We start from the raw sequence: 12,764 nt of genomic DNA on the forward strand, positions 1-12,764 counted from the left end.
GTAAATTTTATGTTATGTGTTTTTTACCACAACAAAAAAATCTGAAGAAAAAAAAAGTGCTTACAGGAAAAAAAAAAAAGTCAGGTTAGTTTCCTATTCTTTATATTTAGGCTGGCCTTGTGACTAGCTTTGACTAACAGGAGTGCAGAGGAAGTAACACGGTATGAGTTCTGAGTTTAGGCCTCAAGAGACCTTGTAGCTTCTTCTCTTATTCTCTTAGAACCTGCTGCTGCCATGTGAACAAGCCCCTGGGCTAGCCTCCTGTATGATAAAAGACTAAATGGAAAGAGAAACTCAGTTGTCACAGCTAAGGCCCTAGACACATTAGTGAGTCCAGATGTGGTAGGCAGGCTCTAAGAATGATAAATGCTTCCTGACATTCATGCCCTTCTGTATCCCCTCCCCCTGAGTATGGGCTGGCCTAACTGCTTGCTTCTACCAACAAAAAGTGGCAAAAGTAATCAGATGTTACTTTTGTGATTAGGTTACATAAGTTCATAACTTATGTGTTGCTAGAAGATTCTCACCCTTTCTCCTTGGAGAGAGGAGGTTCTCTTTAATAAATGGAGCAAGGAAAAAGGGACATCTATATGGAAAACGAGTTTAAACTGGATGCCAACTTCACACCATATACAAGACACAACTATATCTGGATCAAGGAATTATGTGTGAAGCAAAAACCTTTAAAATTCTTAATAGAAAATATAAGTTAACATTGTTCAGAACTTGTAGTAGGGAGTTCAAGACACAAAAGATGCTTTTAAAATTTTGGAAAATTTGATTAAAGTTCAAAATTTTTGTTCATAAGACATTTTAAAGAAAGAAAAAATTTCCCATTTTCTATTGGAAAAATATATTTGCAGTATACGCAACCAACAAACAAGTGGTAAGAATACAAATCAGTAAGAAAAGCACAAATAACTCATTGAAAACTCGGCAAAATATACGAACAGTCATTTCACAGAAGAGAAAATAAATATGACCAGTGAACAAACAGAGATATTCAACCTCAACAGATCAAGGGAATATACACAAAGATCACAATGAGATAAGATACCATTTTACTTCTGCTCAACTGACACAAAGAATCTGACAACACCAAGTGCTGGGGAGTAGATGGAGCAATGAATTTGATGAATTCTTTTAAATCGCTGGTAGTTGGGGAAATTGATATAACCGCTTTGGAAAAGAGTAAAACAGTTTAGCATTACTCTCAAAATTGAACATTCATATATTCTACAACCCAGAACTCTCACATATGCCCATTAAACGATATGTATACAAATGTTCATAACAGCACTTGGTCATAACAGCAAAAATTTGGAAACAATATAAGCCCTCATTCCTTGGAAAGTGAATAAATTGTAGTGTATTTATACAGTGCAATTTTGTATAGCACCAAAATGAAGAAACTATAGTGCACATAACAATAAGGATGAACCTCAGTAATATAGTATTGGAAAGTCCCAGAAGTCCCAGAAGATGACATCCATTATGCTATCTTTTTTATAAAATTGGAAGCAACTACAATAGCTATATATCTCAATATATATATATTTTTAGAATACACAAAGCTGAGATAAAGTAAAGCCAAAAAAAAAAAAAAAAAAAACCAAAAACAGGATTCAGTAACGTATTGATAATTTCCTTAGACGGGGACAATAGTGGGTTGGGAGGGGATAAGATCACATTTGTAGACATTTTAAAGTCTGAGTTGACTGGTGGGTTAAAAAAAAAAAATTAGCATTTTTGTTTTCTTTGGATATATACCCAGGAGTGGAATCATACGGTAGTTCTATTTTTGGCTTCACGGGGACCCTCCATGCTGTTTTCCACAGTGGCTGCACCAAATTACATTCCCACTAGCAGTGTACAAAGGTTCCCTTTTCTCCACAGCCTTGCCAACATTTGTTATTTGTGATCTTTCTATTTGTGATGACAGCCATTCTGACAGATGTGAGGTAATATCTCGTGGTTTCGATTTGCTTTCCCGAAAAGACACATGCACCTTAATGCTCATGGCAATATTATTTATAATAGCCAAGATATGGAAGCAACCTAAGTGTCCATCAATAGATGAACAGATAAAGAATATGTAGTATATACATACAATGGAATACTAATATGCCATAAAAAAGAATGAAAATTTGCCATTTGTAACAACATGGAGGGACCTGGAGGGTATTATGCTTACTTAGTGAAATAAGTCAGATGAGAAAGACAAATACTGTACGTTATCATTTACGTGTGGAATTTAAAAAATAAAACAAAAAAGAAAATATAACAAAAAATAAACAGACTCACAGATATAGACAACAAATTAGTGGTTACCAGTGGCGAGAGGGAAGGTGGAGGGCAAGATAGTGGTAGGGGATTAAGAGGTACAAACAACTATGTATAAAATAAGTAAGCTAGGGCTTCCCTGATGGCACAGTGGTTAACAATCCGCCTGCCAATGCAGGGGACACAGGTTTGAGCCCTCGTCGGGGAAGATCCCACATGCTATGCAGAAACTAAGCCCGTATGCCACAATTACTGAGCCTGTGCTCTAGAGCCCATGAGCCAAACTACTGAGCCCACGCTCTGCAACTACTAAAGCCCGCACGCTTAGAGCCCGTGCCCCGCAACAAGAGAAGCCACCACAATAAAAAGCCTGTGCACTGCAATGAAGAGTAGCCCCCACTCTCCGCAACTACAGAAAGCCCGCACACAGCAATGAAGACCCAATGCAGCCAATAAATAAAATAAATAAATAATTTTAAAAAGTAAAATAAGTAAGCTAAAAGGATATATTGTACAGCACATGGAATATAGCCAATAGTTTATAATAACTATAAATGGAGTATAATCTTTAAAAATTGTGAATCACTGTTGTATACCTGAAACATATAATATTATAAACCAACTATACCTCAATGAAAAAAATCAGGCAAACAAATACAGAATTAGAATCTAAGAGAACATGAAACACGTATTAATAAAAGTTCGCTTAACTTTTTTTAAAGGAGATTAATTTGAGAAAAAAATTTTCAGAACTGAGGACTTGAACTTTCAGACTGAAAGGCCCATTAGCATCCAACGCAGGCGATGACATTAAATCATACTAAGGCATATCAATGTGAAATATTAGAAGTTTAGAAACAGTAAGATCCTACAAGCTTCTAGAAAGGAAAAAAAAAATAGGTGGGACTTCCCTGGTGGCACAGTGGTTAAGAATCTGCCTGTCAATGCAGGGGACATGAATTTGAGTCCTGGTCCAGGAAAATCCCACATGCCACTGGGCAACTAAGCTTGTGTGCCACAACTACTGAGCCTGTGCTCTAGAGCCCGAGAGCCAGAACTATTGAGCCCATATGTCTAGACCCGTGCTCCTCAACAAGAGAAGCCACTGCAATGACAAGCCCGCACACTGCAATGAAGAGTAGTCCCCGCTTGCCACAACTAGAGAAAGCCCACTCCAGCAACGAAGACCCAATGCTGCCAAAAATAAATAAATAAATAAATAAATAAATAAATGTTTTATACAAAGAATCAAGAATCACAATGGTGTTAAACTTAATAGAAAAGCTAGAAGATAGTGAAATAATACCTTCAAAATTTTGAGGAGACAGGATTTCCGAGGGAATTTTATACCTAGCCTCTCCCATAAAAAAAGTAGATAAACTAAGAAAGAGGAAAATATGAGGTTCAAGGTATGAGAGTGAAGGGTGAACCTAAAATGACAGGTCTACAGCAGAGCAGCTAGGAGAGAGATCTTTTTTTTTTTAATTTATTTATTTATTGGCTGCATTGGGTCTTCATTGCTGCATGCAGGCTTTCTCTAGTTGCAGCAAGTGGGGGCTACTCTTCATGGTGGTGCATGGGCTTCTCATTGCGGTGGCTTCTCTTGCTGTGGAGCATGGGCTCTAGGTATGTGGGCTTCAGCAGTTGTGGCACATGGGCTCAACAGGTGTGGCTCACAGGCTCTAGGGCACAGGCGCAGCAGTTGTGACGCACAGGCTTAGTTGCTCCGTGGCATGTGGGATTTTCCTGGACCAGAGATCGAACTGGTGTCCCCTGCACTGGCAGGCAGATTCCCAACTGCTGCACCACCAGGGAAGTCCCTACATGAGAGATTTTTAAGAATTTGAAATTGATGGAATACTTAGGGTGTTGGAAACTGAGGAAATTCATACAACTGGGGTTAAGGCTGAATTAGTAATAAATACATAGGAAACTAAGCAAATGAAAAAACAAGACAATTTTTAGGAAAATAAAAGGAAGAAAGAGAAAAGTAACAACATACTACAAGGTTCAGCTGTGAATACCATTTATACATTCAAAATAATGTAAACATTAAATATTCAGGTAACACTAAAAGCAGCTGAAGCCAGAGAGACTGGAAGTTTGCATATATGGTGGTGGGGGCAGAAGGTGTGGTAAAATGGAATTAAACCTTTAAGTTTCATAGTAGGAAATAAATAGATATTTCCTAAAACTAAAAATATCCAGACATAACAAACAAAAGCATGTTATTTGAGATGCGGGGTTAAATGTGAAAAAATTAGCTAAAAATGTTGAAAGTGGCTGCCTCTGAGTGAGGTGAGGATAGACAGGATGGGGGTTGCTATTTATTAATATATCTTGGAGAATTATATCACTTTTAAAATTATGGGCATATAAAAGATTGATAAAAATTTAAACTAAAAAAAAAAAAAGAAAGAAAGAAAAGAAAAAGAAAAAAGAAACGAAGCAGAAAGCCCAGGCTATGGAGTTAGAAGGTGCGGGTTCAAGTTCTGATTCTACTGCTTACTGCTGATGTGATCTTGAACTATCCACAAAGTGCAGTTAGGCCATAGATAGATACAAAAGTTGGTAAATAACAGAACGACCTAGCCCCATTCATTAGATTTTACCTTGTAAGCAAATCTTGATTATTTATGTTTCTCATGTAGGGCTTAGTATAGATTTTATACATAGTATGTCCTAAACTCAGTGACTACATCAAAATTTAATGCATTTGTTAGTCAGGGATCTGATTTCATACCAACTACCCTCTTTGTACCTAAATAGATCTCTCACCTTGTTTTCAAATATCATTCCTTTAAAACATATTTTCCTGTAACTAAGACTTTAATTGCTCCCTTGTATTCCGTACATGCTCCTATTATTGTACTTGTCACACAACATTTCTAGCATTTTTGAACTTATTTCTATATACTGTTTCCTCAATCACAAGAATTTCAGTTTTGAGTATGCAGGGATTTCAAGTCACTTCTGTTGGATATAGTTAGGGAGAAAAGGGGGGAGGGGCAGTGAGAATGGGATTGAGAAGAGAAAAAAGATAAAGCAGAAGCCTAAGCAGGAGTAGAAGTTTTTTTTGTTTTTTGTTTTTTCAGTAGAGGTTTGAGAAAAATAAAGGAAGCTGAAGCAAAAGAAATACAGGCTCAGAATTGCCTGCCAGCATTTGTTACTACAGAGGGAGCTGAGCTGACTGAGAGGTGACAACCAAGTGACAGCTTTCACTTGTGAGATTCTGAAGCACACTGATATATACTGATTCTAGTCTGGACCAAAGCTATATATAACTCTAAGAACTAGGCAGGCATGTAGCATTAAATATTTGCATATAAGAATGTCCAGGAAAAAAAAAAAGCCTCTTAGTAAACATGTTATCTGTAATTAGGCAAAATAAATATACTATGTTCTCACTGAAACTGAGAAACAAGGAAATCTTGGATTTTCTAACAAGCAAGGGATGGTAAATGGAAATTAATTATCTTTACGCAACTGGTTGGTTAAATTCAAATTGCAAAACCCGGATATGGAGGGCCAACTACACCATTTCAAGAAGTAGATCGTATGCTTTACAAACATCTCACTTAATTCTCACACAAAAATCCTCAAAGGATTCAGTCTCATTACACAGCTAAAGAAAATGAAGTTCGGGTTGGTTAGATAATTTGTCCAAGACCACACAGTTTTTGAGCACTGAAGCCCACCCAATCTGAACTCCAGAACCTATGCTTTTAACAACCATGCTACAGTAGCTGTTTAATTTAAAAATCTTGAAAATATTTCTAAACACAAATTATTAGGTAATGGGAATTCCGGGGTCCAGTGTTTAGGACTCTGCATTTCCACTGCAAGGGGCACAGGTTCAATTCCTGGTCAGGGAATTAAGATCTCTCTAGCTGCATGGTGCAGCAAAAAAAAAAAAAAAGGCAATGTGGTATCAGTGTGCTAAATCTATACTGCTGAAACTTGAACTCATAATATCCACTCATGAATCCAACTACAGCTCAGACTCAAATTTTTAGGATTTAAACATCTAGGGTTTGCATTTACTTTCTCTTACCTCAGGGGCAATAAGACCTACCTTTACAGGCAGGCCTCTCAACCCATTCAGTAATATCTACTGGCTGGTCACCCAGGGCCATAACTGAGCCAGATGCTGGGGATAAAGTGAACAAAACAGACATGATCCCTACTCTCACAGAGCTTATAGTCCAGTAGAGGAGAGTAAATAAAAGAGTAGGGCTGCCACATGTAGGCAAACAAGGGGCTATAATTTCATATTAGAAGGTCAAGGAAGGCCTCTCTCAGCAAATAACGTGAAGGCTAAGCTGGATTTAGAGTGCATGTGTTGCGGGGAACGGGCGAGCATTTCTGGTGGAGAACATCATGCATAAAGGCTTGCAGCAGGGAAAAAACAAACACAACAGTCCAAAAAATCCAAACATAAATTTGATTCTGCCCTCCTTAGTATCTGCAGCTCCTACAAATCTGAGAAGGAAGTGGCAGCAAGGGAGAACGAAGGCTCCTGAAACATCCTGCCATTAGCCACTCTTTAACAAGCCAGCAAGAACACCATTTAGGAAACTTGGACCTAAGAGGTCCAGACTATTAAACAATATCTGAGAAAAAGAGGACTGTTCTAGCACATAAGAGCAAGCAAGAGGGAAGCCAAATATACAATCTGAGAAATTTAGGATTCTTTTAAAAAAATGCTTATCATTGAAACGCACGCACTCCACGGTAAACATTTAAAACTCATTTAGGTGAAAATCAGCCCTAAATATAACAAAATATAGCTATTGAGGAGTCCAAAATTTCATGTTAAGAATGAAAAATCTTTCTAAAACACAAATCCGAATATGACATTCTCTTGTTTAAAATTCCTCAAACAACTCCCCATTGTTTGGGGGATAAAGTTCAAACCTTCAGTTTAATCCCTGTATTCTCTCCAGTACCATTTCCTGCTTCCTTGCCCTCCATACTCATACTCTAACTATACAGCAAGTTACCAGTGTACATCACACTTTTTCAAGAGAATAGAAGAGCCAACTTAAAGGAACTTCCACCAACCACGTTGTGACGATTTAAGCAACAAAACATTTAAAAATGGGTGATAGATAATAGAGTTAATTTAAAATAAAATTGTGAAAAGCTATGCATTTATAACAATACTTAAGAGATAAAGGGTAATATGTAATGTACTAAAAAGTTATAATACCAAGAAGAGTAACTATAGTAGGGTGTTTAATTTTTTTTTAATTGTTATAAGTAGAAGAGTATGAAAAAAAGAAAATATTAATATTTATAAAATATACATATGTTTATAAAGTCTGGATATACAGTTGTTTTTATCTGTATAGGTAGAAAAGGCTGAATACAGAGAATTGTGAGTAAGCAAACCAGACTTCACAGAAGTAGAAACTATATCAAGAACAAAAGGACTGATCCACACAAGAAGCATACATAATAACAAGGTAGAAAGAGAATTCAACAATTAATCTACATCAGTGATTGCTTTAACACAAAAAGCAACTAGAAAGAAGTTTCAGTGCTATAATACAAAATGCCCTGAAGAGGAAAGCTAACAGTACAAACTACATTACTCAAATGCTAGGAATGAACATTCTAGGTGGCTCTATTAATAACAGTCAGGTACTAATAAGCCATACATAACTTCTAATAATTGTAACAGACTGCGTTAATATATGACAGAACAATGGGTTACATAATGCTGGCTAAGAAAAACCTAAAGAACACATCATTCCAGGGAAAAACTCCAGAGAAAAAACACATCATTCCAGGAAAAACTAAAACCTATATAAAAACTGTGATCTAACAAAGCTTTTTGGTCATAGGTTCAGTTATTAAAAGTAGCCCAGTCATAGAAACAGTGACTCAGGTTTGAAATACTCTGGGAAAAGCAATCATGAACTATGGCTCAACTAAATATCAATAATAAGTCTATAACCCAAATTCTATAACCCTGGCTGGACTAGAGTATTATTCCTTTTCTTTCTGGTCTGGTAAGATTACTATAACTCTCTGAAGATTAAAAAAAATAACTCACTGTTAGAATCCCAGGAAATATCAGTATATTGCAATCCTAAGAAGACAAAGCATGGTTAACTACTATTTTGTTTATTGGCTATTTAGGGTGATTGGAGTATTCAAAAGAATCACAAATTTGTAACAGTAATTTTAACTGCTTAAATAGATCTAATCTGTAATCAAATTTTATTTTTTAAAAATTGATTTTAAATTAGATTTTTTGGTTTCTTAGGTATACGTATTTAATTATTTGCACTTTAAACACAACGCAAACAGTTGAGTGCTCCTCTCTGCAGACAAAAACCTCTTGGATGGTACAGAATCTAATCAATAGTTATAAGCCTCTTCAAATCAGGGACAGTGTCTTATTTGACTTTATGCCATCAACCCCTAGCACAGTGCCTGCAGTAGAGTTAGTTCTCAATAAATGTTTCTTAAGTGAAAGCATGAATGATAATAATAATTAAAAGAACCTAACAAATAGATCAAACTCCAGTCCTCTTACCTGCTTTCTTTTTCCCCTTTTGACCTGGAACTGGTTCTAAGCCATCTTGGCCTTTTCTCATTAACATGGCAAGCGATGCATCATGAGCTCTGAACAGGTCCACAACCTCATGTAAGGCAACATCTGTTATCAGATCACAGCTCAGGACCAGTACATCTGTCTGTCAAGTGGAGAAGGGGGAAAAGTCAATATCACAAAGGACAATGGATCACACAAATCATCACAGGATAAATGTACAATATCTTAGAAGCACACACAAACTGGACACTTGTCCTCAAAACTTTTTTACGGCAGTAGAATAGGTAAAATAAATAGGGTTGTTCTAATTGAACTCTGCTGGGGGAGGGTCTGGAATTCCTACCTCCCCTTTGTGTGTGCCTTACTGCTGCTGACCCTGAAGCACCTCTGGGATTCTGGGCTCTAAGCAACAGAGTATGAAAACTACCACGTTGTCTATTTCTATGACAATGGAGTTAATGATCTTAAATTTATACATCCCTTTACAGCTCAAAAAGCACTTTTGCAAAGTCTGATGATTCAATATGGTTATGAAATACTTCATTTTAAAGCAATCACTTTGGGAGATTGGAATTGACACATATACACTATTGATACTATGTATAAAATAGATAACTAATGAGAATATACTGTATAGCACAAGGAACTCTACTTCACAGCAATGTGGGACCTAAATGGGAAGGAAATCAAAAAAAGAGGGGATATATATATGTATAGCTGATTCATTTTACTGTACAGTAGAAACTAACACAACATTGTAATGCAACTATACTCCCATAAAAATTAATTAAAAAAAAAAGTAAAGCAGTCACTTTGCTATAATGCTAGGAAATAAATACCAGGATAAATATATTATAATGTGCCCCTCTTTAGGAAATCAGTCTAGCTAATAAACAATTATAATATAATCTATATTACAATTTATAATATAAATATAAAGCACTCATTTCATCCTCATAACAGTACAGGTTCTGCTATTTTTAAAAGTCTGAAAAACACTGGGCTAAATTATTCCAGATTTAAGAATAAAGTGAATACCTACATGGAAGTTTTTGTAAGTGGCTCCAACTTTTCTAAGATTTTAATTTAAAATCAAGATTCCTGGGGACTTCCCTGGTGGCACGGTGGTTAAGAATTCGCCTGCCATGCAGGGACACGGGTTCGATCCCTGGTCCGGGAAGATCCCACATGCCACGGAGCAACTAAGCCCATGTGCCACAACTACTGAGCCTGCATGCCACAACTACTGAAGCCCATGTGCCTAGAGCCCATGCTCCGCAACAAGAGAAGCCACTGCAATGAGAAGCCCGGCACCACAACGAAGAGTAGCCCCCACTCGCTGCAACTAGAGAAAGCCCCTGTGCAGCAATGAAGATCCAACGCAGCCAATACATAAATAACATTTTTTAAAAAATCAAGATTCCTGGACTTCCCTGGTGGTGCAGTGATTAAGAATCTGCCTGCCAATTCAGGGGACACAGGTTCAAGCCACATGCCACGGAGCAACTAAGCCCATGTGCCACAGCTATTGAGCCTGTGCTCTAGAGCCCGCAAGCCACAACTACTGAGCCCATATGCTACAACTATTGAACCCCGCGTTCCTAGAGCCCATGCTCCACAACAAGAGAAGCCACTGCAATGAGAAGCTCGGCACCACAATGAAGAGTAGCTCCCACTTACCACAACTAGAGAAAGCCCATGAAGCAACAAAGACGTAACACGGTCAAAAAAATTAAATTAACTAATTAAAAATAATAATAAAATCAAGATTCCTGCTTTGGGGGAAAATATAGATAATTTCAACTTACATTCTAAGGAAAGAAAAGAATCACACTTGCTCAGAAAGTGAGACTCAACCATCAGAATGCCTTATCTTACTGCCTGCGATTTCTTACTCTGAATACAGAATCTGTACCAGAACCATCATTTCTTTTTCTACATACAACTCATTATCTATAGCCTAAACAATTCCTTTTGAAGGCCTCTTGAGTTTAAGAAGTTCAAATTTGGATTTTTTTCTACTCTTCTCCTTAAGGCTCTCTTAAATCTTTCTGGATCTTAACTAAGCTTAAAAAAAAAAAATTCCTATAAACATCTTCCTTTTAGGAAAAAAAATTCCTAAGCCTGCAACTCACCACCCAGGAGCCATCAAACATTAACAAGTCAGCCCACATATGTGCAAGCTAAGGAAGAAATAGCCTGCAGAATCCTACTTCTTGTTAACAATGCTTAGAAAGGCAGGAAGCAAGGACCATTACTAAAGACACGTCACTACAACAGTAGAGAAGTTGCCCCATTTCATTATAATGAAAATGACAGTTTGTTGAAGAAAAAAATCCTTTCTATTTTTCTAAGTTTCTTTAATAAGAAGACTGATTTCTGCAAGCTGACTGTTACACAATAAACTGAATTATTAAGTGTACTCCAAAGTGAAGAAAACAACCCCAAATGCAGATGCATCTGAAGTGGTGACAATGTTGTCTTGGAAAATAAATGCTGTTATCATTAAATATCTGCAAAAAATAAATCTGTCACCATAGTGAATGCCAAACAAGTCCTGCATTATTGTGAACAGTCTGCAGCCTCATTTTTCTCTTTGCTTTTAGATGACTTTTAGCTAAGCTGAATGTAAAATCCCCAAGGAACACAAGGAACAGAACCCTCCCCCCAATGTCTGGTTGCCATCTGTTCTCAGTGTGAAAAGAAAGGCTTCAGTCTGAAAGGGCAGGGCCTGGGATACAGTTGGAGGTACTATTCCATCAGGCTTTCTTCCTGCCTCTGTTCCCAGAGAATGCACCACTCTCACTAAGACCGAACACATTCACATCCTCTCTGCAACTCCACTTTCAAAGAAGTCTTTGCTGACAAATTGTACTTTGTTTCCAAAGCTAGAAATCCTGGAAGAAGAAACTAAAGTCTAAAAGGAAAACCTACATCTTCATAATACTATTTTCTTAACATTTTAAATAAAAGTTGTAATAGTAAGAAAATAAATGACTATTGTTTTTATTCTAAAAATGCAAAGACCATTCTAGAAATGCAAATGTTCTTCTAACTGGAGCCCAGAGAGAGAAAGTGGAAAAACTGTTAAGAGCCAGAAGTATTTCTAATCACAGGTGATGACAAACCATGAATAAACACAGACTGTTTGGACTGTGAAGCAACTGTATATCTGAAATGCAATTAACTTGAAAGTTCCTGGGACAAACCAATCCTCAGCTAACTTGTGTTTTGGGCAACCAGTTCTTTTCTAACACCACAGTATGCCTCAACTTCTGCAGAAACCAACTGGCATCTCCACAGATCTCCCTATTCACTCTTCTAACAGTCCTCAGTGAGCTTTATCCTAAGCCTGCTCCTCTAGAGGAACCAGGGCAATGTCAATGGCAAAAAGCACAGCTCTAAGGGACAGCAATTATGTGCATTTTTCACCAAATGGAAACACACAAGGTCTTCAAGGGAAGGCAGAAGATATAGCATTTTAGTATTCAAGATACCCAGGAATTCAAAACTCAAACTGCTGCCAATTAGTCTTGGCTAAAGCAAACAAATAAAGCTTAGAAAACCCAATTACCAAGCCCTGGCAAAGTCCAGAAATCTGTCATTATAAGAACATTTTGAATCAAGCCAAAACCACTGAGTAAAATTAGAAGAAAAAAACAAAACCGGATGTATGCATGTGTGGTGGCAATGGTGGGGTAGGAGGTGGAGAGAGCTACTGGGAATAGCCTCTTTTCTTTTCCTGGCAGCGTTCCATGACAGATTGTTATAAATAACACAATCTGGCAAACAATTTCCTATGGCAAGGCGAAAGAAAAACACACTCCCCTGGAAAAAAACTGTCAGGGCAAGGTAACTACCACGTTTTTATCCCCTCAGCACTTCCACAAACAATGGCTATGATCCAAATCACCAC

General features: G+C 37.3%; 1 protein-coding gene across 3 annotated transcripts in view; it reads right to left on the bottom strand.

Annotated features, from left to right (window-relative positions):
* EIF2B3 (eukaryotic translation initiation factor 2B subunit gamma) overlaps positions 1-12,764 on the bottom strand; it is a 142,729-nt gene that overhangs the window by 78,569 nt on the left and 51,396 nt on the right. For all 3 annotated transcript variants that reach the window (XM_057708806.1, XM_057708797.1, XM_057708817.1), the window contains exon 4: positions 8,831-8,990. In XM_057708806.1, the coding sequence (XP_057564789.1) occupies positions 8,831-8,990 (160 nt within the window). The remainder of the gene's footprint in view (positions 1-8,830; positions 8,991-12,764) is intronic.

This window comes from Hippopotamus amphibius, chromosome 1 (assembly GCF_030028045.1).
Source record: "Hippopotamus amphibius kiboko isolate mHipAmp2 chromosome 1, mHipAmp2.hap2, whole genome shotgun sequence".
In the NCBI taxonomy this organism is placed as follows: Eukaryota; Metazoa; Chordata; class Mammalia; order Artiodactyla; family Hippopotamidae; genus Hippopotamus; species Hippopotamus amphibius.